Source organism: Crocuta crocuta, unplaced genomic scaffold (assembly GCF_008692635.1).
Source record: "Crocuta crocuta isolate KB4526 unplaced genomic scaffold, BGI_CrCroc_1.0 scaffold274, whole genome shotgun sequence".
In the NCBI taxonomy this organism is placed as follows: Eukaryota; Metazoa; Chordata; class Mammalia; order Carnivora; family Hyaenidae; genus Crocuta; species Crocuta crocuta.
This window is the reverse complement of record NW_027530222.1, coordinates 2,941,011-2,968,954: the sequence shown is the minus strand read 5'-3', so window position 1 is coordinate 2,968,954 and position 27,944 is coordinate 2,941,011. Positions and strand designations below refer to the sequence as shown.

The 27,944-nt window shown below is 42.3% G+C and overlaps 2 protein-coding genes and 1 non-coding gene across 6 annotated transcripts in view; 1 reads left to right on the top strand and 2 right to left on the bottom strand.

The window, feature by feature from the left end:
* Window positions 1-12,622, bottom strand: part of ELAPOR1 (endosome-lysosome associated apoptosis and autophagy regulator 1) — a 71,821-nt gene extending 59,199 nt beyond the window's left edge. For all 3 annotated transcript variants that reach the window (XM_077765574.1, XM_077765572.1, XM_077765573.1), the window contains exon 1: window positions 12,282-12,622. In XM_077765574.1, coding sequence (XP_077621700.1) covers window positions 12,282-12,434 — 153 coding nt within the window. In that variant the 5' untranslated portion in view covers window positions 12,435-12,622. The remainder of the gene's footprint in view (window positions 1-12,281) is intronic.
* A 167-nt stretch (window positions 12,623-12,789) lies between these two features.
* On the top strand, window positions 12,790-23,019 carry CFAP276 (cilia and flagella associated protein 276). 2 transcript variants are annotated; one of them, XM_077765531.1, is made up of 5 exons: window positions 12,790-13,018; window positions 21,199-21,315; window positions 21,839-21,954; window positions 22,304-22,434; window positions 22,866-23,019. In XM_077765531.1, exons 1-5 carry the CDS (start codon window positions 12,839-12,841, stop codon window positions 22,934-22,936), a joined length of 615 nt encoding a protein of 204 aa, XP_077621657.1. In that variant the 5' UTR covers window positions 12,790-12,838; the 3' UTR covers window positions 22,937-23,019. The 2 variants fall into 2 exon arrangements, with proteins under 2 accessions (XP_077621657.1, XP_077621658.1); XM_077765532.1 differs by lacking the exon at window positions 12,790-13,018 and adding an exon at window positions 13,555-13,699.
* A 1,576-nt stretch (window positions 23,020-24,595) lies between these two features.
* Window positions 24,596-24,987, bottom strand: LOC144232775 (small Cajal body-specific RNA 2). Its single transcript, XR_013335512.1, has one exon.
* Window positions 24,988-27,944: the final 2,957 nt, after the last annotated feature.

Here is a 27,944-nt window from a genome sequence, read left to right as displayed (position 1 = left end):
CCAGAGTGAACCAACCTGTTGATCTGCTTGGTCCTCAGTTTCTGCACGTATAAATTAAGATTTTAATGGAAATGGGGTGACATCAATAACTTCAAAAACAAGGCCTGAGATTTTTAAGTTGCCTAAAAATTAAGAGGATATCTCATCTTTCAGAGGAGCTCCGGAGAATCTGCTGCGTATTCCCAGTGGCATCACCTTTATTGGCTCACACGCATTCATGTCCACTCCCCTTGGTCGCTCATCATCTGACTAAAATGAGGGTTACATTAAAGACAACCAAGTACATGGGCCACAATCACACATTCTTCCGAAATCTTACTTGAATCTATCCCCACCTGAGAAAAACCAGCAGGTGAATATAAAACTCAGGAGTGGTTTTTTAGATAACCTAGGACTAAAAACACATGTGATCTTTTAAAAATATGGCCCCCTTCCCTAGTTCTTTGTTTTCTTATGACTTGCTGCTAACCTGTTATTTACTTTATATTTGGTCACAACCCCATCTTTTCTTTTCTTTAGTTTTTTAATTTTTTATGTTTATTTATTTTTTAGAGAGACAGAGCGTGAGCGGGGGAGGAGCAGAGAGAGGGGAAGACACAGATTCTGAAGCAGGCTCCAGGCTCCGAGAGGTCAGCCCAGGCTCAAACTCGTGAACCGCAAGACCATGACCTGAGTCGAAGTCAGACTCTTAACCAACTGAGCCACCCAGGTGTCCTGTTAATACGTTTTTTTGTTTAATGTTCATTTATTTTTGAGAGAGAGAGTGCGTGTGCTGGGAGTGGCAGAGACAGAGGGAGACAGAGGATCCAAAGCAGGCTCCAAGCTGACAGCAGAGAGCCCAATGCAGGGGCTTGAACTCACGAACTGCGAGATCATGACCTGAGCTGAAGTCAGACGCTTAACCGACTGAGCCACCCAGGCGCCCCACAATCCCTTCTTTTCTTCTACAGATGATTTATACATAGAGCTTAATATTTGCAAATGGAAGCTCGAGCACTAATCTATTAAAACAAATGTTTACAAGGAAAATAAGTTGACCCATTAACTCAAACTTTATGGAGCATCTAGTTCAGCCCAGGGCTTGGCATGCCTGACGTTTCTGAAGTGCTATCCTGAGCCAGCACCAGCCTTATGAGAATCTGAACCAAGTCAGATTAACAGATATAACAGATATAACTGACGCTTCCTTTATCTTTTCTGTTGGTGGATTACTAGCCACTCTTTTATTTTCGTATCACTCAGGTTGGGAGGGCAAAGTAATCCATTTCAAGCAGAAAACTAGCCAATTTCAGTTTCCTTTCTAATTCAGAAACAGCTCTCCTTGACTGCTGTGCATGCAGTAAAGACAGGACACTTCAATTAGCACACAGGCTTATTAAAGTCCAACTATTATTACTAGTTTTGCATTTTATTTTGTATCATCAGTACAATTCCAATTTAGAAAATCACATTCTAGGCCTGTGAGAGCCAGTGTATTTATTTTTTCACCCCATATAGTCCTGTGGATCTTTTTTACATGCCTTTAATAACACGTGTCAAATCGAAGGAGAAGAATGGGTGATAACCTCATATGAGGGTTCTCAGACTTAAAAAGATTTTGAAAAGTGGAGAGCTAGGCAGTATGAAAAATATATTTTCTTTTGGCAGCTGTCAAGCACTAACTATAATTATCTGTTCTGTGCTTTATCTGGTATGACATAGAAGGAGAGCTTAAGAAGAAATGTGACAAACGGCACAATTTTTATCACTTACTAGAGGAATGATACAGACTGAGGAAAAGCTGTAAACTGGACCAAATTATTTTCTGAAAATCTGGCAAAATTAGCCATCAGGCCCATCTGCCCTGACTCGGAAAAGCTGGCAGCTGGATAAAGCCGCCAGGCCCTCCAGCCGGGCCCTCCGGGTCTCAGTGATTCCCGGGGGAGAATAAATTGGCAGCCGTCCTTTCAGGCAAGGCCTCCCTCTTCCTCCATTCGACTGCAGGTGCAGAAGGCTAACGCTAGCTTTAAAAACCCCTGCTCCCAGCCTGACACACATGTATCGAAATACTAAACACTCGGACTCTTTGACCCGCTATGTCTACATTTAAGAGTTGATCCCATGATGTGGAGAAAGGGAAACCCTTTTGCACTGCTGCTGGCAATGCAAACTGGTGCAGCCACTCTGGAAAATGGTATGGAGTTTCTTCAAAAAAATTAAAAATAGGACTACCCTACAACCCAGCAGTTGCACTACTAGGTATTTATCCAAAGGATGCGGAAGTGCTGTTTTGAAGGGACACGTGCACCCCAATGTTTATAGCAGCGCTATCGACAATAGCTGGAAAGAGCCCAAACGTGCAACAGATGAATGGATAAAGAACGTGTGATATATATATACAACAGAGTATTACTCAGCAATCAAAAAGATCGAAATCTTGCCATTTGCCACAATGTGGATGGAACTAAAGGGTATTAAGCTAAGTGAAATTAGTCAGAGAAAGACAAATATATGACTTTACTCATATACGGAATTTAAGATACAAAACAGATGAACATAGGAGAAGGGAAGCAAAATTAATATAAAAACAGGGAGAGGGACAAAACATAAGAGACTCTTAAAATATAGAGAACAAACTGAGGGTTGCTGGAGGGATTGTGGGTGGGGGGATGGGCTAAATGGGCAAGAGGCATTAAAGAAGACACTTGTTGGGATGAGCACTGGGTGTTATATGTAGGGGATGAATCACAGGATCCTGCTCCTGAAATCATTATTGCACTATATGCTAACTAACTTGGATGTAAGTTAAAAAATAAAAATAAATTAATAATAAACAAATTTAAAAAAAGAGTTCATCTGACAAGGGACACCTAGGTGGCTCAAGTCGGTTAAGCTTCCGACTCTCGGTTTCAGCTCAGATCATGATCACACAGGCTCATGGGTTCAAGCCCCAAGTTGAGCTTTGTGCTGACAGTGTGGGACCTGCTTGGGGTTCTCTCTCTCCCTCTCTCTCCACCCCTCCCCTGCTCATACTGTCTCTGTCTCTCTCAAACTAAATAAATAAAACATAAAAAAAAAAAAAGAATTCACCTGACAACTCAAGCAAACAATTATGCTTCAATACACACAGGGGGATATTCATTGCAGCACTGTTACCATAAGAATGACTGGAATTGACCTATTCATCAAGTTTCTGTTTCAATAAATCATGGCACATGCTTATAATGAATCACAATTCAGTCATTAAAAATAAAGACATAGACCTAAAGTAAGGAAAACAGTAAAATACAGAACAGGACAAATATTCTGATCTGATTTGCATAGAAAGTAAAAAGAAAAGACGGATGTGCTTGTATGGGCATAAAACATTTCAAGAAGAATATATTTAAGCAAGAGTTGACAGAGATTAGCCTTTGGGGATTCGCAGGGAGGAGGGGAAACTTTTCATTTTCAGCTTATACCCTCAGCACAATTGGGACTGACATGCAGAAAATAGCACGGTGGTTAACAGCCCAGCTGCCTGAGTTCTTGCTCTCTTACCAGCCAAGTAACCTATGGCGGGTTAATCTCTCTGTGGCAGGCACTGGAAATGTAGAAAGGAATAAAACATAAAGAGTACTGGCCCTCAAAAATTTACATTCTAGTCAGAAGATATGGATAATTAAAAAAATATGGATGTATATGCACACATATGTATATATGTAAAATATATGCCAGATGGCAGAGAATGTTCTAGAAGAAAGTGAACCAGGTAGGAAGAGAGGAAACCATGCAAATGGAGGCTGGTATTCATAGAGTTCCTATAAGGACCAAATGAGTTGCTTTGTGTTCCTATAAGAACCAAATGCCTGTAGATCACTTAGGGCACTCAGTAAATGTGAATTATTATTATGAGCACATAGTACCTTAAAATGTAAAAAAAAATAACAACTTTTAAACAAATTCATGCCAACAAGAACTTTTGATTAAGATCTCATGTCTTCCTTTAATAATTTTGAAACTTCAAAATGGAGATACCCATTTTTCATTTTGCAAGTATAAAATTATGTTGTCAGGCCACACTGACCTTCTCTCTGTCCCTTAAGCACAGACTCTTTCCTGGCTGCAAACTTGTCCACTCATCTGCACCTGTCAAACTTCTCCAAACCTTCTGCTCGCCGCTTACACCCACTCCTCAGAGAGAGGTCAGCTCTAACCTTCTCGATCTATGATCTAGATTAGGTCTTCTTGTCACAGCTTTTGCTTTTCTTTCCTCCCACTTACCTAAATTTGTAAGTCGATTGTATTGGTTATTTGGGAGGATCCAGTCTGCCTTCCAAGCCCAGTTCTACCCCAGGACCATCTAGGTGGGGAAATGTGAGAGTTTTCACTCCTGGCTGGTAGAGGGAGAAGCAGCTGAGAATCTTGTTCTTGGGAACAAGATTGATGTATAGGGATTTGTTTATAGAATGAGGAAGATTCTGTCTCTCACTTGCAGTAATAGCTTCCAGAAACACTTTAAGGTCAGTTGGGAGCTCTAGATGGGATCCTTCTGCTATGGACCGAGCAAAACCAAAGGGTATTATGTGTGTGTGTTGTCCACTGATTTGTCAAGTTTGAAATAACTGACAGTATTGCCAAAGGTATGACAAAAAGTGAGGACGTTTAGTGGAAAATAAAATTGGTGCAATTTCTTCAAAAGAGAAATTGGATAATATTGGGGTGCCTGGATGGCTCAGTTGGTTAAATGTGTCTCTTGATTTTGGCTCAGGTCATGATCTTGTGGTTCCTGAGTTTGAGCCCTGCATCAGGCCCTGTGCTGACAGTGCAGAGCCTGTTTAGGATTCTCTCTCTCTCCCTCTTCCTCTCCCTCCCCTACTCTCTCTCACTGTCAAAATAAATACATAAAATTTTAAAAACATGAAAAAATATGTGCTCTTTGATTAAGGAATCTCCATGCCTAGGATAAGGAGTTAACAGGATAACAATTGAGCAAATGTTTACAAATACATATGCAAAAGCATTAATTTCAGTATCGTATATAGTAATAGAAATTAGAAGCCATTTGAATTGGTTAAGCTGGTTAAATGGCTTATATTATATACATGCTATAGAACTCTATGCAGCCTTAAAAATGATGAAGCCAGACCTATATTTATTAACAGAGATGTTGCTTGTAAATTATTGCGTGAAAAAATAGGTTATGACAGCATGTGTGATATGATCCCACTTTTGGAGAATTATATACTTATATCTATATATCTATATAGATATAGATATAAGTGTAGAAGTATAGAGAGAAGTCTGGAAACATGCAACAAAATGTTTATGGTGATTTCAGCTGGTTATGAAATTTTGGGTAAGTTTTGTGTCCTTGTNACCTAAATTTAAAAAAACCCATTTCATAAACCAGTAACAAACACAACATTTATTAAGCACTCACTATACACTATGCATTTCGCAAAGCACTTTAATCCTCCCACCAATTCATAAAAGATAAGAACTAAATTATCCCCATTTTCCAAATGAAAAAATCGTGGCAAAGAGAGGTGAGTATCTTGCCCAAAACAATGCAGTTGAAACGGTAACTAGGATTCAACCACAGGTGACAAACACACAGCCATCATCTGCAGGCCACCACTGACCCGTAGAAACACCATGCGAGGGGCACCTGAGTGGTTTGGTCCGTTAAGCATCCGACTTCGGTTCAGGTCATGATCTCATGGTGAGTGGGTTCGAACCCCGCATCAGTCTCTGTGCTGACAGCTCAGAGCCTGGAGCCTGCTTCAGATTCTGTGTTTCCTTCTGTCTCTGACTCTCCCAGCTCATGCTGTGTCTCACTCTACCTCTCAAAAAATAAATTAAAAAAAAATTTTTTTAAAAAGAAACACCATGCCAGCCACATGCAAGATACAAAAATTTCCAGCAGATACATTTGAAAAAGTAAAGAGACACATGTAAAATTAATCTTAATAAGGGGCACCTGGGTGGCACAATCGGTCAGGTATCTGACTTTGGCTCATGTCATGATCTTATGGCTCGTGGGTTCGAGCCCCACGTTGGGCTCTGTGTTAACAGCTCGGATCCTGGAGCCTGCTTCAGATTCTGTGTCTCCCTCTCTCTCTGTCCCTCCCCAGCTCGTGATCTGTCTCTCCCTCTCTCAAAACTAAATAACCATTAAAAAAATAACTTAATTTTAATAACACATTTCACATGCAATCACCATGCAATATTATTGAGGTATTCTGCATTCATTTTTTGTACCTAGTTTTCCAACTCCGGTTTGTGTTTTATACTTTACGGCACAACTCAACTCAGGTGCTACATCTTCATCCAAAATACTTGATCTCTGTTTAGATTACACAGAATTTATGGTTATTAAATTCTATATTAAGTAGTTCCAAACACAGCCAATAATTCTTCAATGATTGAATTGAGTGTGCATTTCAACTTTAACTTAATTAAAATCACATAAAATTAAGAATTCATTTCCTCACTGCACTAGCTGCATTTTTATTTCTCAGTAGCCGTATCTAGATAGTACAACTCCAGACCCCTTAACTGCTATGCTTTCTTCTCTCTCTTGCCCAAATTCTACCAACTTTGTCCTCAGAATATCTTTCACATCTACTCTTTTCTCCTTCCCAACACTTTTACCATCATTAAATTCTTATTTTTTACTGCTATAAGACCATGTTAATTATAGTTCCACTAAAAATTTGTAACAGTTAATGTTTATTGAGTACTTAGTATGCACCAGGAATTGTTCTAAGCACTTTACATGTATTAACTCACTTAACTGTCATAATATAGTAATTAAGAAGTCCTTATTAATATTCTCATCACAATGATGAGGAGCCTGAGACATGAGGATATTAAATAACTTACCCATGGTCACACAGTTACTGAGTGGAGGAGCTGGAAACTGAATCCACCCCACTTAGGATATCCAGACCCCACTCTCTGTACCACTAGTATGCCTCTCTCTCACAAATACACAAAAATGATGATTTGAATGCTAGGAGTACAGGTGATTTTTACTGTCTTCTTTTTATTTTTTTTCCCCAAGTTGTCTGTAAATGAAACATGTCACTTTTACAATTTTTGAAGTTTTTCTTGTAAGGCAGATTGGGGCCCTGGGTGGCTCAGTCGGTTAAACATCTGACCAGCTCAACTCATGATCTCGCAGTCCATGTGTTCAAGCCCCGCATCAGGCTCTGTGCTGACCGACAGCTCAGAGCCTGGAGCCCAAGTCAGATTCTGTGTCTCCCTCTCTCTCTGCCCCTCCCCTGCTTGCACTCTGTCTCCGTCTCTTTCTCAATAAAATAAACATTAAAAAAAAAAAAACCTTTTAAAGTAAGGCAGATAATGATCAGTCTGGTTCAGTTTTAGTATACTCCTACCTTGAGACAAGAGAATAGATAAAACGACTTCTTAAATGTCTTCAGATCTCAAGAATGTATTACTCTTTAGTCCCCTCTGATATATAAAAAAAACAAAACAAAAAGCCAGTATCTCTTGCAACCCTCTAAATTCTTCGTGAAAAATGGAGACTTTCAATTTCCCCTTTCCACCAAATATGGCAGGATATTTCAAACATCCAACCTTGATGAATCCCAAAGAAGTCACTTTATTTTTTTTATTTTTTAATTTTTATTTTATTTCTTTAAATTTAAAAATTTTCTTATTAAAAAAATTTTTTTTATGTTGCCTGGTAAAAGGAGTCACTTTAAATCTTACGCGTTCAGTGACATATTTCCTGAAAGCTCAGAGGTTCTCAATGTTTTCTAGATCGACTTGGTCCCCTGTGGAGTTCAGACATTGAATAATGAGTTAGAAGCAAGTACAGGGGGAAATATAGAAGCCCGGAAGCTATGATCAGACAGTAAAGTGTGGTGCTGGGGTCTCAGGATGTCTTCCCTTCTGGTACAGGGGCTGACTCCGGGGAAGCCAGAACTGTGAAAGGCCATCACTCTGCTCTGAGAGCTGTTCTCTCTGCATCTCCCACGCCCACTCTAAAACCCTGACCAAAACCCTCAGCTTGCCCCTTTCCTTCACCTTGCACTTAAAGCCAAACCCTCTAACCTTCAGTGTATTTTTCATACCTATGCCTCTCTATGTGTCCCATTACCACCAGCCAGCACAATCCCTCTGTTCGCCCCCTCCCTGACCCATCTCCTCTCTCACCTTTTGGCATACCTCAACCGTGTTTACTTTTCTTTTCTTTTTTTTTTAAATGTTTATTTATTTTTGAGAGAGAGACAGAGACAGAGCGTGAGGGAGGGAGGGGCAGAGAGAGAGGGAAACACAGAATCCAAAGCAGGTTCCAAACTCTGAGCTGTCAGCACAGAGCTTGATGCGAGGCTCAAACCCACGAACCGTGCGATCATGACCTGAGCCAAAGCAGGACTCTCGAACTGACTGAGCCACCCAGGCACCCCAACCATGTTTACTTTTCATTCATGCTAATCTGCTCTGAGCAGGCCACTACCTCCACCAGAAATCCTTCAGGGATTCCCTGCTTCGAATTTCTAACTTTCCAACCTTGATTTCTATTGTACCCCACACCGACTCCACATGCCAACCTTATCTCCCATTGTACTCACACCTACTTCACATTTCAGCCGCCTGGTCTATTTGCTATTCCCAGGATCCTTTGCACTTTCCTGGTGTACCTTTCCACAGGCCCCTCCCTCTATCTAATCTATCTCTGCCCACTGCAGTCCTGATTATTCCAGAAGTAAGTCAAGTGCTAATTGTCCAAATGTTTTCCTCTTTTCTGAGGCACATCTATATTGCCACTCTTGCATTGTTCACCACGTTACCCTTACATTATCATTTATATATCATTATTTGTGTACTTATCTTTTCTGCCTACCAATATTTCTCTCTGTCTCTTTTTTTTTGTTTGTTTATTGATTAGCTTTGAGAAAGAGAGTGATAGAGAGAGAGAAAGAGCAGGGGAGGGGCAGAGAGAGAGGGAGAGAGAGAATCCCAAACAGGCTCTACACTGTGAGCACAGAGCCCAGTGCCAGGCTCGAACTCAGGAACTATGAGATCATGACCTGAGCTTAAATCAAGAGTCAGATGCTCAACTGAGCCACCCAGGCGCCCCTGCCTACCAATATTTCTTAAGCACCTATGACATGTCAACAGTGCGCACTAGATGTTTTGCATGTGAGATCTCACTTAATCCTCAGAACAGCCTTGTGAGAGTAAGAATAATAAAGAGTATTATCATCCCCACTTTACAGATTGGGAACCTGCAGTTGCAAGAAGTTAATTAACTTGTTCAGAGTAGCATCCTTACTAAGTGGCAGAGTCCTCACTCACTCAGTGAATTTTGTTACAGTCCAGGTATGCCAGATTCCTAAGCCCTCTGGACTTTTCAGTATAGACTGGGAAGTCCTTTTGGGGGCAGTTAGCACTGCAGCCTCAGGACAAGGAAGATCTAGATCTGGTAAAGGTTTTCTCTCCTCTACCATTAGATTTAGACTCATTGTGCTATAGGAAATGCTCCTTTGGCTCTCAGTCAGCACTTGGCCCAGGCTAGCACAGGGCTAAAGAAATGATTCATGAAAACAAATACCATACAGGATGCTTAGTTCCATGCTGGTGACCCTGATTATTATAAAATTGTGAAAGGAAACACATGCCACGCCATGGCCCAGGTTTAGCAATCTAGAACTCCCTGTTCTCTGCCACCTCAGTCTAGGCCTCATGCTAAACCTCTCTGTTTCCTGATTAGATCCAGAGGGATACCTCAGATTTCAGAAACAAGGCTGGAACAGCATTGCTGTCATTAGAGTTGGCCCTGGGCTGCTAAGAGTCCCTGCCAGTAATGCCCAACATGGACTCACAAGAAATTCATATGAAGGTTAATAATAGAGAAGGGTTTAGTCTACCCTGAGTTGATTTTTCACCATTTAGGGTTGGAAGCCCCTAAACTTGTTGAGTCAGTTCCTACTGCCAAATGAAGAACATTATAACAATGGGTTCATTCTCTTCCTTATTATTTTGGAGTCACGAGTGTCCAGCAGGCACTGTTTGCTCAAGGAGAGTCTAAACAGGAATTGCTGATCCTGTGGCCAAAAAGCATGACTCCTAAGCCACTTTCACTCTGGCACAGGCTGTGGATCTAATGGTAAAGAAGCTGAACAGGAAACAGGGTTAGGTAACATGATTTATGTTTTTATTTGTACTTTCTCTTTCAATACTCAAAAGCAATCCTTTTTCAGACAGTTGATATGGAAACATCCATTCTAAAATCCAAAAACTATGTGGCAAAGTGACAGGCAGGGACTGGGACTTTGATATCACTGAGTTGCACAGCCTTCCACTCCCCTAAGCTCACGTGCTGTGGCAAGACCTTTTGCTGAGGCAAATGTCAGCCACTTAAAAAGGACTGAAGGCAAAATTTGTACCCAAGCTACAGTTCTCAAGTGTCAATATTCTTCCCTCCCTCCAAACCAAGATGATACAGCATGTTTAATATCTCAAATGTCTCACATTTTCCAGAGTTGACAAGATCTCACCATGAAGTAGTAGTTGGTACTGTGACACTCTTACCTTCCACTCAGAAGGCTCCCATGTTGGATTCTTAGGCAAGTGGGCTTGCTTGAACTAGTTATCTCAGTTGGTTAGACCACAGGCCACCAAGGCCAGTAAGCCATAGTCACTGACAAAATCATCCTGTTCCCAACCATCTTTAAAATAGGTCACGGGGGGCGCCTGAGTGGCTCAGTCAGGCAAGCAACCGACTTCGGCTCAGGTCATGAGCTCACGGTTGGTGGGCTCAAGCACCACGTCAGGCTCTGTGCTGACAGCTAACTCAGAGCCTGGAGCTTGCTTTGGATTCTGTGTCTCCCTCTCTCTCTGATCCTCCCCTGCTCACGCTGTCTCTCTCTCTCAAAAATAAACAAAACATTACAAAAAATAATAAAATGAAATATGTCATGAAGTGGCTGAGTGGCAATGCAGATGGCCCAGGGCAGGTCATCACTGGGACTGACAAAAGTACCAGAACTGCCATTAACTGGAGTAACTTGTATTATGTTCGTGAATGAAGTAAGAAATTCTCTCTCTTTCCCCCCCCACTTCCTCATGATCTGTTATGTTGTAGACAGTCTAATGGATAGAACACCTTCAAGATAATATATGCCTATATGGGGGGAGGGGGTTGTTGTTACTAATCAATCAACACTGACAACTTACAAAAAGTATTTCAACCTCTCAAAACTCTAGCCAGGCATGACACTGGAGATTCCTTTTACAGGGCTAGACTATTGGTACATTATGATTCTTTCACATTTCACAGAAATAACAGAACAACTTTTATTTTGCCTCCCCCAATGCAGTTCTTGTATTTTGCTGTTGTCTCTGCCATATGGTTAAAAAGGGTTACTCGGAGAACAACCAAATACTGTTATTTCAACACTACAGAAACTAGTGAATTTTGTTACTCTTTAATACCTTTGGGTATCCCTCCAAAAAGAATGCTCAAAGACATTTTTGATTGGAAGACATTCACTACTTATGGTCTGAATTGTGTTGGCAACATTTGAGAAACACCTTGAAAAAAAACTTATGACACACGTCAGCAGAAGTCCAGAGAAGGAAAGTTAGAGATTAGTGGAAAGAGAAATATTACCGGACTCAAAGTCTGGTCAGAGGTGGGTCTTGTGCTGTTAGGTACACTAAATAAGGCTCACTGGGGGAGGCAAAGCATTTAGCAACCTGCGAGGTAACCGGAGGTTTAACACGGAGGGGCGAGAGAGGCAATGTATCCCTTCAGCCCCCCTCACACATCTCCGACGTTCTCTCTCCTTTTTTGAAGCCACGATAAAACCACAAGGATTCCTACTTTGCTCCCCTACTTTCCCCTGGCCTTCCTAACTCCTCTCTTACCCGCTTCTTCCCTCTCACTTTCTAATTTGCCCCTCTGTACTAATCTTTTGTTTTCAACTACTTTTAAGGTAATTTCATTGCAGCTGGAAAACAACCCACATCTTCTTCTTCCCTCATTCCCGAGCCGAGGGACCAAGGTCTCTCCTGGGCTCCTTGGAGCTGGGACCTTCCCCCCTGAGCTCATAAGCCCAAGCTGTGAGGATGGTCTATTTCCTAAGTCCTCCAAGTAGGCTGGGCTCTCCGTGACGCCAGTCGGCTCCTCTTCCCTCGCCCCCCCTCCCCGCCCCACGTCTCATCCCCAAAGAAACCTGAACTCCGTGGCCTCTGAAACTGTCTGTGCCTGGGTCTCCTCAAGGTCTCCGCCAGAATCCAAAATGTTCCTGACCAAAGTGGGGTCGGATCGGGGAAGACGGTACCTCTTTGCAGGCGTGAAGCTCCGGTCCCGCTGCCTGGGTCACCTGTAAGGCGGTCCCAGCCCAGAGCAGCAGCCGCAGAAGCCGGAGTGTGCGCCGCTCAGTTCTTCCCCTGCGTCCGGCGGAGGGATGGAGGCTGCGCCCAGGCTCAGCCATAGCGTTGTCCTGAGCTAGCGGCAGCAGAGGCTCAGGTGCTGCGGCTGCTGCTGCTGCTGGCAGAAGGCGGAAAAAAAGGGGAGGGAGGTTCACAGGGGGAGGATGCAAGGGGCTGGGCTGGCTTCAGTCACCTCCCTGCGGCTACGCCAAGGCCGCCCATCCTTCCTCCTGCCTCCTTCCTCTTCTCCTCCTACCCACGTCGCCTTGGCAACCGCCTCCTCGTTCCCTCCGCGCGGGTGGGTCAGGGACCACGAGCTCCTCTGCCGCTCACCTGCCGGTCGCCATGGCAGCCGCCGCCGCTGGCGCGCGCCGCGTGGGAGTGCGCGCGCCCGGGGACTGCAACCGGCCCAACAGGCGGGCACAGGGGGCGTGTAAAGAACGCAGTAGAAACATCCTCTAAGCCAATGCCACCAAACTCACCTTTTCCACTGCCCTGTTGGGTCATAGGCCTTTTATGGGCATCTCTAATTTTGCAGACATGGCGTTCGACAAATACTTATTTAGCACCTCCTGTGTGGAACGATAGAAGGCAGATTGAGACGCCATCTCACCTCCAGAAGTTACAGCTTGGAAGCGTGGCCCCGGTAGGTGTTGCTGCAACAGCCTCTTCTGGAGATCTTAACTTCCGTCCCACCAGATCCTTCCGTGCCTTTACAACCGGCTCTGTGCGAAGCCTTGAGACTGGCACAGTTAAACCGGTTTAGGCAAGGAGTGTTTGTGTTAGCCTGCAATTTTCTAAGCACGACCTTTGGGCTCTTCTGTCTCTTGACATCCTCAATTCTCTCATTGCTTTGAAAATTCCTTCTGTTAGATAACGAGGTAGAAGGAAATTCCTGGGTCATCTTTTAGGACTTCTTTCCCCAAATGAAGTCTTTTGCAGAAGTCCTGCACGCCAGGAGGCCGGCGTTTTTTCAACTAAGCCTCCCGAGTGCAAGTGCAGGGCCTCCCTGGTACACTCAGTGGCGCTTTCCCTCTGCGTTCCCAGGAGCTCCTTCCCAAGGGGTCCTCCGCGCTGCACCGCCAGGTGGCGCCCTCCTCGAAGGGAACTCACCTCAGTCACAGACGGTGGGGTAGTTGCCTGGCAACCGAAACTGGGCGTTCCAAACAATTGGGACCCGGGATCCTCCGCGTGCGTCGTGTGCGGCTGCGCGGGCCCCCCACCCCTCACACCGGCGCTTTTTACCATGCCTTTCACCCGAGACCCTTTCCAGCACCCTACCTTCAATAACGATGATTCCTACTTGGGAAAACCCCGGGCTTCCAAGGTACTGTGGTTTTTTGCGCAGATTCCCACCAGGGTCGATGGCACTCTTCTTTCTGTTCGCCTAATGGGCAGAGATGGTAACTTAAAGGACTCTGGTGAGGACACTGAGTCAGGTACCGGACAAGTTTGCTTTCTGCCTGCCTTCTTGGCCCCATATTCAGGTTGGCTAACGTTTCAGAGGTGCTTTTGAGGAGAGTGAAGTAGAGCTGTAGCCCAGAGGAACAAGGGGCTCTCGTTGCCCAAAGCAATGCTGTGTAATGTGGCTTAAACAGGCTCAGGTCCCGCCAAACCACCCTTTGCCCTGTTTGGAAAACTGTTCTTTGAAGAGATGTGAGATATGGAATGGGAGAGAGTCCCCTGGAAGCGGCCAGGTCATGCTTTATACGTCTTGCTTTCGCACCATCTCTGTCTTTTGGTTAATGCTGGAGTGTGTGTGTGTGTGTGAGTGATTTGGTAATTTAGATGATCTTTTTTTTTTTCTGGTAGAGGTATTTGGGATGCTTGAAGTGGTGCGAAATACAGTGGCAATTGTGGCTTAATAACAGGATCAAAGAGCTTCCTTTTGTTTATTCAACATTTATCATTTACCATATGCCAGCAGTCTGCTCAACACTGAGGATATATAGATGAATTACATATAGCTCCTGCTCTAGAGGAACTCTAGTAGGAAAGCTGACAACTGCAGCCGCAAGAATGCCTGCACAATAGGCGTTATGACAGAGTTATGCATTGTGTGTCAGAACTGGGAGCTTAAAGGAAAGCTTCCCAGAGCAGGTGAGTTTTCACATCCAAATACGGGTGAGCTGGGCCAGGTGAGGGAGGAGGTAGAATGTGAGTTAGGAAGAAGGAAACAAGAACCAGGCATTCAAGGCAGAGGAGGCAGCGGGTACCCATACATGGAAAGGAGAGAAAGAGTGGCCTGTTTGGGACCAGAGTCCAGAATGGCTGGAGCATCATTGTGAGCTGGAGGAGGGGAGAGAGCAGGAGCTGGAGTGACCTTGTTGGGCTGGATGTGCTGTGTACACCATGCTAGTGAGCTAGGATTCCATCCTGGAGGCGCCAGGGCATCATGTCAGGATTTTAAGCACTGGAGTGACACAATCAATGGGTGTTTAGAAAGCACAGTGGCAGTGGACTGGGTAGAATGGGAGTTGGGACAAGGGGAATCAGCAAGGAAGCAGGAGCCTCAGGAGACAGCAATCTCCAGGAGGAATAACGGATCTAAAGCAGGGATTACAGTGAGGTGCGGATGTGAAAAAGATGCAAAGGGCAGGTCTGATGAGACTTTGTGACTGGATATGGATGAGCCCAAGAGAAGGGACAAGTCGAGGATAGCTCCTAGGTTTCCGAGGACTTAACTGATACCATTTACTGAATGAGGGATCCAGAGGAAGCAGGTTTGGGGAAAAAGATGTTCAGATCAGTTATGTAGATGTTGTTTTTGTGGTAGGACTCTTAAGTGAGGATGAATAGCAGGCAACATGGTTGAGAGTTGTAGGTTGTAGATGTATATCAGGAAGTCAAAATAGCCATGTGTTGGTTGAAGCCACAAGAAGGAATGAGCTCCTCCAGTGAATGTAAGAACATGAGACACAAATGAAAACCTTGGAGAATGCACTAAGGGGCAGAGAAAGAGAAAGTAGTGCTGACAAGGGAGCTGAGCAGCAATAGCTAAAGGCAAGAGGAAAACCAGGAGGAGCTGGACCCACAGAGCATGGAGAGAACATTTGAGGGAATCTGAAGCGTGGTGCCAGAAACTGCAGCGGTTAAGTAAGATCAGGTCTGGAAAGGATCCACCTAACCTAGCTAAAGCTAAAGATCCGTTAGCAAGAGCAGTTTCAGTGCTTGCTTGAGGCCAGACTGCAGTGGCTAAAGAGGGGGTGGAAATGAGGAGGAAGTGGAGATAGTAAATGTTGACTCGTGAAGTCTATCTAGTTCTGCAGGGAAGGTGATAGAGTGTAGAGAGATAGTGATAATAGAATGAGAGAGAAGGTGAGTATAGGGGATGCCAGGATGGTTCAGGTCTGTCTGAAGCACAAGGAAAGGCTAGGTTTAGGGGGAAAAAGGTTATTCCTTTTTATTATTATTTTTGAAGTATAGTTGACATACAGTGTTGTATTCATTTCGGGTGTGCAACATAGCAATTTGACAATTCTATACATTACTCAGTGCTCACCACAGTAAGTGTGGTCAACACCTGTCACCGTACAACATTATTACAATATTATTGACTATATTCCCTATACTGTACTTTTCATGCCTGTGACATTTTTGTTTTATAACTGGAAGTTCATATCTCCTAATTTCTTTTTTTTATAAAATTTTTTTAATAGTTTTTATTTATTTCTGAGACAGAGAGACAGCATGAGCGCGGGAGGGGCAGAGAGAGGGGGAGACACAGAATCTGAAACAGTCTCCGGGTGCTGAGCTGTCTGCACAGAACCCAGTGCAAGGCTCGAACCCATGAACCACGAGATCATGACTTGAGCTGAAGTCGGACGTTTAAACAACTGAGCCATTCAGGCGCCCCTGTTTCTCTTAATTTCTTCGCTTATTTCACTCATCTCTCTACCTACCTTCCTTCTGGCAACTTTCAGTTTGTTCGCTGCATTTATGGTGCTGTTTCTGCTTTTGTTTTGTTTTATTTTTCAGGCTCTGCAGGAAAGTGAAATAATATGGTATTTGTCTCTCTTTGACTTCTTTCACTTAGCAGATACCCTGGCTCCATCCATGTTGTTGAAAATAGCAAGATTTCTCTTTCTGATGACTGAGTAATACTCCATGTGGATGGATAGATAGATAGATAGATAGATAGATAGATAGATAGATAGATAGATGATAGATAGATAGATAGATGAATGGATAAAGAATAAAGATATAGGGGCTCCTGAGTGGCTCAGTCGGTTAGGTGTCTGAGTCTGGATTTTGGCTTAGGTCGTGATATTGCAGTTTGCAGGATTGAGTCCCACGCTGGGCTCTGTGCTGACAGAATGGAGCCTGCTTGGCATTCTCTCTCTGCCTTTCCCTCCTCTTTCACTCTCTCTCTCTCAAAATAAATAAACATTAAAAAAGAATAAAGATACATAGATATATAGATGTCACATTTTCTTCATTCATCTATCGATGGGCACTTGGATTGCTTCCATATCTTGGCTATTGTACATAATGCTGCAGTGAACATAGTCCCTATATCTTTTTGAATTGGTGTTTTCATTTTCTTTGGGTAAGTACCCAGTAGTGGAATTATGGAGTTGTATGGTATTTCTATTTTTGATTTTTTCAGGAACCTGTTTTTCTCAGTGGTTGCAACAACTTACATTCCCGTCAGTAGTGCACGAGGTTTCCCTTTTCTACACATCCATGACGACACTTGTTATTTCTTGTCTTTTTTTTTTTCTTCTGGTCTTTTTGATACTCACCATTCTGACTCACATGAGGTGATACTTCATTGTGGTTTTCATTTGCATTTTCCTGATGATTAGTGATGTTGAGCATCTTTACATATGACTGTTGGCCATCTGTATATCCCCTTCAGAAAAATGTCCATTCAGGTCCTCTGCCCATTTTTTAATCAGGTTTCTTTTTTTTTGGTGTTGAATTGTATAAATTCTTCATATATTGTGCATATTAATTATCAGATATATTATTTGCAAATATCTCCTTCCATTTAGTAAATCGTCTTTTCATTTTGTTGATGGCTTTTCTTTGTGAAAAAGCTTTTTATTTTGGTGTACTCCCAATAGTTTATTTTTGTTTTTGTTTCCCTTCCCTGAGGAGATATAAATATTTTGCTAAGGCTAATGTCCAAGAGATTATTGCTTATGTTTTCTCTTAGGAACTTTATGGTTTCAGGTCTCACATTTAAGTCTTTAATCCATTTTCATTTTGTTTCTGTGTATGATATAAGGGGCTCAGTTTAAACGTTCCACATGTAGCTGTCCAGTTTTTTTTTCCCATCACCATTTATCAAAGAAACTGTCTTTTCTCCATTGTATATTCTTGCCTCCTTTATCATAGATTAATTGACCACAAAAGCATGAGTTTATTTTGGGGCTCTCTATCCTAGTCCATTGATCTATGTGTCTGTTTTTGTGCCAGTACTACATTGGTTGTTGTTTTTTTTTTAAGTTTATTTATTTGTTTGAATAATCTCTACACCCAGTGTGGGGCTTGAACTCATGACCCTGAAATCAAGAATTTCATGCTCTTCCAACCAAGCCAGCCAGGCACCTCAAGTACTGTATTGTTTTGATTACTATAGTTTTGTAGCATGTCTTGAAATCTGGGACTGTGGTACCTACAGCTTTGTTCTTCTTTCTCAAAATTGCTTTGGCTATTCGAGGTCTTTGTGGTTCCATAAGATTTTAGAATTATTTGTTGTAGTTTTGTGAAAAATGCTATTGGTATTTTGATGGGAATTGCACTGAATCTTTAGATTGCTTTGGGTAGTATGGACATTTTAACAATATTAAGTCTTCCAATCCATGAAGATGGTATATCTTTCCATTTGTGTTGTTTTCAATTTCTTTCATCAATGTCTTATAATTTTCAGACAAGAGGTCTTTCACTGCCTTGGTTAAATTTATTCCTAGATATTTCATTAATTTTGGTGCAGTTGTAAATGGGATTGTTTTCTTAATTTGTCTTTCTGCCACTTTGTTATTGGTGTATAGAAATAACGGATTTTTGTATATCAATTTTGTGTTCTGCAACTTTACTGAATTCATTTATTAGTTCCAATTGTTTTTTGGTAGAATCTTCAGGGTTTTCTATACATAGCATCATGTCATGTGCAAATAGTGAGTTTTACTTCTTCCTTACAATTTGGATGCTTTTTATCCCCTTTTCTTATATGATTGCTGTGACTAAATCTTCTAATACATGTTGAATAAAAGTGGTGAGCGTGGACATACTTATTTTGTTCCTGACCTTAGAGGAAAATCTTTCAATTATTCACCATTGAAATTGATGTTACCTGTGGGTTTTCATATATACCTTTATAATGTGGAGACACATTCCCTCTATACCTACTTTGTTGAGGTTTTTTTTGTCATGAACAGATGTTGTATTTTGTCAAATGATTTTTCTGCATTAAGATAATCATATGGATTTTATCCTTCCTCTTGTTAATGTGATTGATTTGTGAATACTTAGCCACCCTTGCGTTGCTGGAATAAATCCCACTTGGTCATGGAGAATGATCCTTTAAATGCATTATTGAATTTGGTTTGCTAATATTTTGTTGAAGATTTTTGCATCTATGTTCATCAGGGATATTGGCTTGTAGTTTTTGTTTTGTTTTGTTTTCATTTGTAGTGTCTTTGTCTGATTTTAGTATCAGGGTCGTGCTGGCCTTGTAGAATGAATTTGGAAGTTTTCCTTCCTCTTCTAGTTTTTGGAATATCTTGAGAAGAATGGGCACTAACTCTTCTTTATTTTCTTAAAATCTTTATTTTTAAAAAAATTTTTAATGTTTATTTATTTTTGAGACAGAGAGAGAGCATGAGCTGGGGAGGGGCAGAGAGAGAGGGAGACTCAGAATCCAAATCAGGCTCCAGGCTCTGAGCTGTCAGCACAAGGTCTGATGTGGGGCACAAACTCACAAGCCATAAGATCATGACCTGAGCTGAAGTCGGACGCTTAATAATTGTCATCCAGGCACCCCTGGGTATTTGTGTTTCTTTCAGGTTTTTTTTTCCTTCTAATTGATTTCTAGTTTCACACCATTGTGGTCGGGAAAGTTGCTTGTTGTGATTTCAGTGTTCTTAAATTTATTGAGACTTGTTTTGTGGCCTAACATGTGACCCATCTTGGAAAATGCTCTGTGTGCTCTTGAAAAGAATTTTTAATTCTGGTGCTTTGAATGGAATGTCCTGTATATATCTATTGGGTCCATCTGATCTAATGTATCATTCAAAGCCATCATTCCTTGTTGGTTTTCTTTCTGGATAATCTATCTGTTGATATAAGTGGAGTAAAGTCCCCTAGTATTATTGTATTACTATCAATTTCTTATGTCTGTTAATATTTGCTTTATGTGTTTAGGTGCTCCTGTGTTTCGTACATAGATAATTGCAATTGTTATATCCTCTTGTTGGATTGATCTTCTATCGCTATGTAATGCCCTTATTTGACTCTTGATATGGTGTTTGTTTCAAAGTTTATTTTGTCTGGGGGAGGAGCCAAAATGGCAGAACAGCATGGAAGTCTTTTTTCCATCTTGCATACATGAAATACAGCCAGGTCAACCCTAAACCTAAACCATCCTGCACACCTAAAGTTTATTTTGTCTAATATAAGTATTGCTACCTGGCTTTTTCCCCCTTCCATTTGAATGGAATATGTTTTTCCATTCATAAGAGTTATCCTTGGGTAAAAGGAACATCTCTTCCTTTTAGATGGAAGGACATTGGATGTGAGGATGGTATTCCTGCTTGATAGTCTTGACTTTCTCAATGAAAGACAGTCTCATTCTTCTACTGAATGATGACATAAAAAGGCTTATGTAGCTTTTGAGGAATGGAAGGAAATCTGCCTATGCTTGCGTCATTTATTTGTAGTTTTCTTATTTCATTTGTCATCTTTTTTGGTGATAGCACACTGCCTGGTACATACTATTCAATTAATGTCTAGCTGCCCTGAGTCACACAACACTTTGCCATATATAGAGGGGAGGAGAGTTCCAACACTGGATAAGTTGAATTTGATTTCTACTAGGTTGGAGTTGTACTCGGTAGAATTCAGTCATCATTCAAACAGTATTTCATTTTTGAATGCCATGTGTTAGGCTGCTGTTCTAGACACTAGGGATACAATACAGCTTTACATGTAATGAAGAAATCAGTTATGTGCTTTTCACATTCATGCTTATGGGGTTGTATTTAGAGGACTGACTAGCCAGTGTATTTTTTTTAAACATTTCTGCAGTCACAATAACCCTACCCTACTTACTGATATTTTTCTCTTCCTGCTTAGTCACTGCATTCTCCTGATTCTCCTTTCTCCGATTGCCTCTCTTTCCTCCCCCTCCCCCATTATAATACTGTGCAATCATGAGCCCTTTTGGCCACACTCCTTTTGCAGGCTTCAGCTACTACTTCATGTGGATGACCCCCAGACCCCTACGACTTGTTCTGAGCTCTCCTCCGACTTGCACACTTCCCATTTTTCTACCTGTTGACTGCATTCAGATGTCTTGCCTTTTCTTCAAACTCAGGACATCTAAACCTGAGCTCATCATCTTGTCTCCTCTGCACTCTTTACCCCCTGTCCCACTTCACCCCTTTCCCTGTATTCCTGGCCTACTTCTGCCAGTTGTAAGATTGAAAACTTAGGAGCATCAAAGCCTGCAAATCTTGCCTCATATTTGTTCTTCCCTTTGAAGATATCCCTCTGAGGTTCAGTTAACATAGGATGGAATAAGGAGATGGATATCACTGAAGCCATCACATCAGCAAGGCCTCCTGTAACCAGGTCCTGTGTGTGGTTTCTCTTTTGCAGAAACTGCCATATAAGAACCCAACTCACCTTGCTCAGCAACAGGAACCCTGGAGTCGGCTCAACTCAACTCCCACAATCACCTCCGTGAGGCGGGATATTTATTTTTTTGATCCTGAGGTATCTAATATTGAAATGCTATTTCTCTTTACATCCGCTTAAGACTCATGACTATCATTTCTGGAAAGTTAGTCTGTCCTTAACTGCATCAGCATCTTTATTTTGTCCCCAAACCAAGATCCTCCCAAATCCAAAACCAAATAGCAATTTATCTGGCTTCTGGGAAGGTGGAAGGCTTGGGTTTTGCTCCAGTTGATTATCTGGAGCAAGCTGTGTTCTCACCAGACTTCTCTTCCGATTGAACCATAAATGAAGTAAGGCCCATTAAGCCCACCTGAAGGACAGTATAATTATTTCCATATCTTTAGTAAGAACTCACCCTTCCTTAGGCCTAACCATGACACAATTCTATATTGAAAGAGTTAAGATGTCTTTGGTGTGTAAGGAGTTGGTGGATCTCAGGCATAAAATGGGTTCACTCTGCTTTTGCAGAAAAGTAGAGCCCAGCAGAACCTGACTAGAGTTTGGGTAGAGGTGGCAAGTTAACCTGGGGGGGTGGGGGTGGGGTTGACTTCCTCTGTAGATACCAAAGGATGACCTGGACTTCCGCTTAGCAGCCTTGTACAACCACCACACAGGGACATTCAAGAACAAAAATGAGATACTCTTACATCAGGAGACCACCCAGGATACCCATGGGTAAGTGGTGGAGGTAGAGCCTCTCCATCTTAAGGACAATGCCATCCAGTCAAGTATGGTAAAGTGTTAACGTGAGAAAAAACAAAGATAACCAAGAGGTACTCATTTGTATACAGATTTCTATATTTTTTTTACATCTGTATATATTTTATGATCTAAAATGAGTAGCAATCCTCCAGGATTGTGCTTATCTGTATACACAAACAAAAGCTTCAGTTAATTCAACTGAAAAAGATAAAAACGACCTTTGGCTGCATTATTTCTGAGACTGCATGCAACTATCTTCCCCTCCTCACCTTTCTCCTGATTGATTTCACTCTCCCCTGTTCTTCCCCATACCATCTTCTAGAATCATGAAGACCCAATTCCCTGGAGAACCTTTACCCCCTCCTCTGCCACCTTCCATCACTTCCCAGGCTAACATCAGACACTGGATCAACCCTAAGAAGGAGTCTATCCACAGCATCCAGGGATCCATAGGTAAGGGTTAGAAGACTATGGGGGCAGATGGGTGGTACAAGAGTTTTTTTAAATGGACCTAGGAATCAGGGATTTGAGTTGATTGGCCACTAGGGAACTTCAGGGATAACTTAGGATCTTGGAATAGCAGTGACTAAGTTGGCATATATCAGGCTAAACCCAGGGGACATGCTGCCTATAAGCAAGAAAATGAATTCAACTTTTCAGAGCCTTTAACTCAGTCTTAGCTCTAGGGAACAAAAATTCTAGCAAATGTTAGAAACCTAGGAGTGAAAGATCGATAGCTGTCTCCCATCAGTCCTCTCTATGTGCCAGTTTCCCCAGCTGTCACAATAACCTTCTCCACAGTACCCAGAAATGTATGGATTACAGGTTCCCAGAAAAGGCAAAAGATTGAAGTTCACAGCCTACTCCTTCTCTTTTCTCCACAGTGTCCCCTCACACTGCAGCCACCAATGGAGGCTACTCCCGAAAGAAGGATGGTGGCTTTTTCTCTACCTAGTGTTGACCAGGCCCCTGGACTAATTAATCATAGTGGAACATCCTGTCGCCCACCTCCATTAAATAGATTTGTGCCGGATGAAACTTGAAGTGTGTTATCCATGGACTAAAAGTTGACACTTGTCTACTCTTAAAATATGGAAGTTTCCCAGTTTCTAGAAATTAGTCCTGCTGGATACATTTGCAATTTGGAGTCATCTTGCTGAAAAGATAAGGATTTAGAAGTCATTCCAAACATAGATATATCCATTCATCATTTCTTGCAAACTTTTATATGTCAGGCACTGAGCTAAGTGTTGGGGAAACAGGAATGGACATAGCGTATATTCTTAATGAGCTTATACCACCATATCCTGGCAGTTCTATGTGGCATTAATGGTTATGATGTCACACACAACATATTTCAGACCAAGTGGATTTTGTCATCTACTGGCCTCTACTTTACCATGAGGACTCCATCTCTCTGGTTATGGCTCCTTGCCATTGTTCATTCTCTAACTCTGCTGTCTTCTTGCCTGGGAGCCAATTCCCTTTTCTTTGTCCATTTGTGCTATGAAATACAGCCAGTTCTTCTAAACATGGTTCAGTAACCCGGTGCTTGGGCTTGAGGGGACCTAAAAACTGATGCATTATGTGGTTTCTAAAATTACAAGTCACTCAGGGGAAACCTGCTGTTAAATTGGGCAAGAAAAGGAAGACCTTTTAGAATACTGTAAATTCCCATTTCTAAGTTTGGACAGCATATGCATTATTTTCTTTTTAATTTTTTAATGTATGTTTATTTTTTAAGAGAGACACAGCAGGAGTAGGGGAGGGGCAGAGAGAGAGGTAGGCACAGAATCTGTAGCAGGCTCCAGGCTCCCAGCTGTCAGCACAGAGTCCAACCTGGGCTGGAACCCACAAACCATGAGAGCATGGCCTGAGCTGAAGTCAGACACTTAATCGACTGAGGCACCTAGGCGCCCCCAGCATATGCATTATCGAATAATTCAGATATGAAACAACTTCCTGTTATTCAGGTACACATGGTCCTTAAATTCCACCAAACTATCACAGCCCCTCTTCCACAGAGACACTCCAACCTATTCAGATAGTATCTGCTGCCAAGTGGCAATATGAAGTTTCAATTCTCATTATTTATAATGGCCGAAAGTGGCAGAGGGGTGATCCTCCAGATAATCATCTCATGCAGGTTATTTGATACTGAATAGTTACAAATTTATTACCGTGACCAATACCTCAAGCTTTTTAAAAATATAGACTTAAAATCTCCCTAATAATTCTAATTCAGTAAATCTGGGGCGGGTCCTTGGAATCTGAGTATTTATAAGCTCTCCAAGTTTTCTTATGGACACACACACACACGCACATATACCTATAGCCTTTAGTGACAGACGCTGTATAGTGTGCCTCTAGACCAGGGGGCACCAGTGTTGGTACCATACAAGGGATCATCACAAGTCGGGCCTCAAGGAAAAAAGGAAGGGGACTAAAAAACAAACACTGCAGCGGCAAACAAGGCTTCGTGCGCTTCCAGCTCCAAAGGGTGGGCCGACATCTCCTTCACCTGCACCTTCCGGAACCTCGTCAGCGCCCCTGCCGCCGCCGACTGTAATCGTTTAGCCCCAGTGCCACTGGCGGCCGTGCCCCAGGACCGGGCTCAGATCAGAATCGCCTCGATAATCAGTGGCCCGGGACTAGCCCGGCCTCGTCTATCTGATCAATTCATCACTTCTGAGCGCCGGGCCCGGTAAGATCGGCTCCGGGACCGCGGCGTCGCCGCCGCCAAAGGGGCCTCGCTGCACAGCGCCCCCGAGGAGGGGGGCTTCGCAGGAGGGGAGCTTTTCATTTCAGGTCGGCCCCGCGGGGCATAGGGTCACAACCCGATCAAATAAGATCAAGGTGTAGGCGGGGGAGGGGCTCNGCTTGCACGCCCCACGCGCACATGCACAGTCATGCGTCCACTCACACTCGGCCCACACGCGCCTTTCACGCAACACCAAGGAAACACAGCAACCACTCTCGCCCCAGGCCGCTCTCCCTCCAAGAGGAGCGGAAGTCCGCATCCTCTTTTAAAGCCCTCTGCCCCTCCCCCCGCCTCGGAGGATTCTGGGAGGAACCACTGAGCAGGGGGCGTCGTGCGGTATCCGTTCTGCTGCCCTCGCCTGGCTCGGAGGGGAATCCAGGCCGGAGGGAAAGGCTGGACAAAATCCAGCAATACTAAATCGTGCTTGTCTTTTGATCTTGGTGCAGCTGCATATTTATATCCATATCTCTAGGTTTTTTTTGGTCTTCGACCCAAGGATATAAGATGATTCAGTCTCAGATTTATAGGTGACTGGCTAATTTCCCATGGAGAAGGCAAATCCTGGTCATTAACCAGTATCAGGTTCCCCAGGATTTCCTACCCCTCAGGGATAAGGAAAACATCATTCTACCAAAGGGAAGGGTGAGGTTACTTAAATCCGAAAGCTTGGTAGTCAGGATGATGGGGTGTAGGAAGGCATATCCCTGTCCTCATTCACAAGAGCCCTCCTACCCGAAACTTGATGCTGTGGCAGTCATATTGCTGAACCTTCACTTTCATGTCTATTAAAGCATGTCTAACTTTCAAACTCCAGAATGAGTAGTGAAAAAGAAGTAGTGATTACATAATTAGAATTAGCATCTTTCCTATCAGGGAACACAATTTTAATCTGTTACCATCTCTTTTTTCAATGAGAAAGTTTATGTGTGAGAGTAAGATAAATCAGAAAAATTCTGTGAATTTATAACTGTGCCAGTCCCACCGTGCACTTATAAACAAATAGGGGGAAAGTATCCATTTATGTGCCAGAATCCCATTGGCTCAAGGATTGCCTAGGTGCATCGCTGGTTAACCTGATAGCCTCATCTGAATGAAGGAGTTTATGGTAACAGAAAATAATACCTGTATTTTAACAGCAATGGTAGATAAAAGTATAGAAGAGCACTATCTTCCTTATTTAATATTCCTCAAAACATATATATATCATACTGATACATGAGCTGATGCATGTATCAGCTCCCCCAAAGGAGAAAATTATGTGCTCATAAATTCAGAACTATATCATATATTTGGTGACCATCACAATAGGGTAACAGGAATGAAGGTATTCACTGATGTAAACTAAAAAAGCATACTACAGGCAGAACCCAGCAGAGTATTGAACAAAATTCAATGAATTCATGTGACAAATAAAATAGACAAAGATGGTAGGGAAAGGAATTTTATTTTCAAGGATTTGTGCAGACAATGGTGAATAAAAAATTGTATTTCAGCTATAAAAGGCTGACTTCATTCCACCCTGGCATTCAGGGTTTATGGTGATGCCAGTTTGAATCTGAGGCAATATTGCTATCCCCATTCACCTACCCCCAAGACTTCCTTAGGGGAACAGCTTCCTACAATTTTCAGTCAAAATATATATGACCTATCAACCAAAGTAATGAATTAAATGGGCTTCCGCTTATCCACTTACATAAACGCAAGACATGAAATAAGCTGTGCATTTGTTTCTTGTTGCAAATTACCTTCATCCTGTGAGCTTTTTGGTACATTTTCGTATGAAAACACTTCAAAGTATAACAATATAGGTCAAGATGACCTACCCAGGAGGCTGTGAAAACTGGTTTGAACTACAGCTGTGAAATGACAGGAGTTTAAAGTGGAAGCAGCTCTACTCACCCAGCTTAGAGACATTAGCCCCGTTGGAAAACAAGTCATTAAAGCTACAAAATAACAAGTGCAAAACGTGCTGAACCTGTATTTCCAGGGAGTGGCATTCCTGCTGGCCACCAGGGCCAAATTCACACCTACAAGGTGTAACTCTTCCTTTCTGTTCCAATAGATTTCCTTTCCCTCGTGTGAAACATCCTCAGAAGGGACACTGGAAAACATACTAATCATTGAAATGTACCCTGTGGGCCAATTCCCGAAGAGATAAAAGCACAACTCTGAGAGGATGAGATGTGTAGTGTTTAACTTGGTGACTTGCTACACCTCTAGAAACCCTCAAAGCACTAAACTACCTGTTTTGGAACCTAAACTTCCTAGCAGCTTTTCTTTGGGGATAAGACAAAACGACAATTTCCTGCCACACAGGGGTCAACCACAGCTAACGTGTCCACAGTCAGGTTTTACTGTAATGGACGATTCAGTTGGCTATGTCTATGCCTGCTTTTTACAGTAATGTAATTTTAGACCAACTCTTTTTCTTTTCTTTTTTAACAGAGAAGTTGTCCCTTCAAATGTTGAGTCATCTAAAATGATTTGCGCAAGAGTTACCATACTCCATGGAAAAGCCCATCAATCTCCCTTGCAAACATCGGTTTTCCTTTACTCTAGAAAACACCCTCATTTTAATCATGGATTCTGTGAACTATCCAAATGTGCCTATGAATATCAGCAACTTCTCTCATTTGAATTTATCGTGTTTTTATAATACAAAGAATTTCTAAGGGAAAAGCTAAAAAGTACTGCAATATGAGAAAAACTAAGAGTCGCCCAAGAAAAAACAAGTAACCAATTAAAAACTGCCATTATAATCCAGACTTAAACACAGAATAAGGCTGTGTCTTGGACAACATGACAAAATGTCCAACTAACATCACAATAAATCCTTATACTGGATGACTTTACTAGTGTATGAATTATATACTAGATTTCTTTTACCCTAACTGCAAATATATTAAAAATTGTTTCCTCAATACTTTCTCTTTCCCCTAGTGATGGCATTTAAAACTGAGTAACACTACTTAGCACTCAGTAATTTAGAATATATAAAAAGGCTTTAGAAAAATTGCAACAGTAGATTTAGTTTCCATATACCATTTGATGGCGTGAAATCTCCTTTGGGGCTACTGGTGAACAGAACATTTCTCCCTATCTAAGTTACCGCTTTCTGGTCTCATCCCAGACAGATAATTCTCAAATCTTACGTAGGCCCAGATTTTCTTGGCAAACTCTTGGGCTGCCAGCACCTAGCACA

What these genes read in the sequence shown, in the direction of transcription:
- CFAP276 (XM_077765531.1), top strand. Translation starts at nt 12,839, where the DNA reads ATGCCACCAAACTCACCTTTTCCACTGCCCTGTTGGGTCATAGGCCTT. An exon ending in AGCTTGGAAGCGTGGCCCCG is followed by an intron (nt 13,019 to 21,198) that starts GTAGGTGTTGCT and finishes TCTCTTTTGCAG; the next exon opens with AAACTGCCATATAAGAACCC. An exon ending in TTTATTTTTTTGATCCTGAG is followed by an intron (nt 21,316 to 21,838) that starts GTATCTAATATT and finishes CTTCCTCTGTAG; the next exon opens with ATACCAAAGGATGACCTGGA.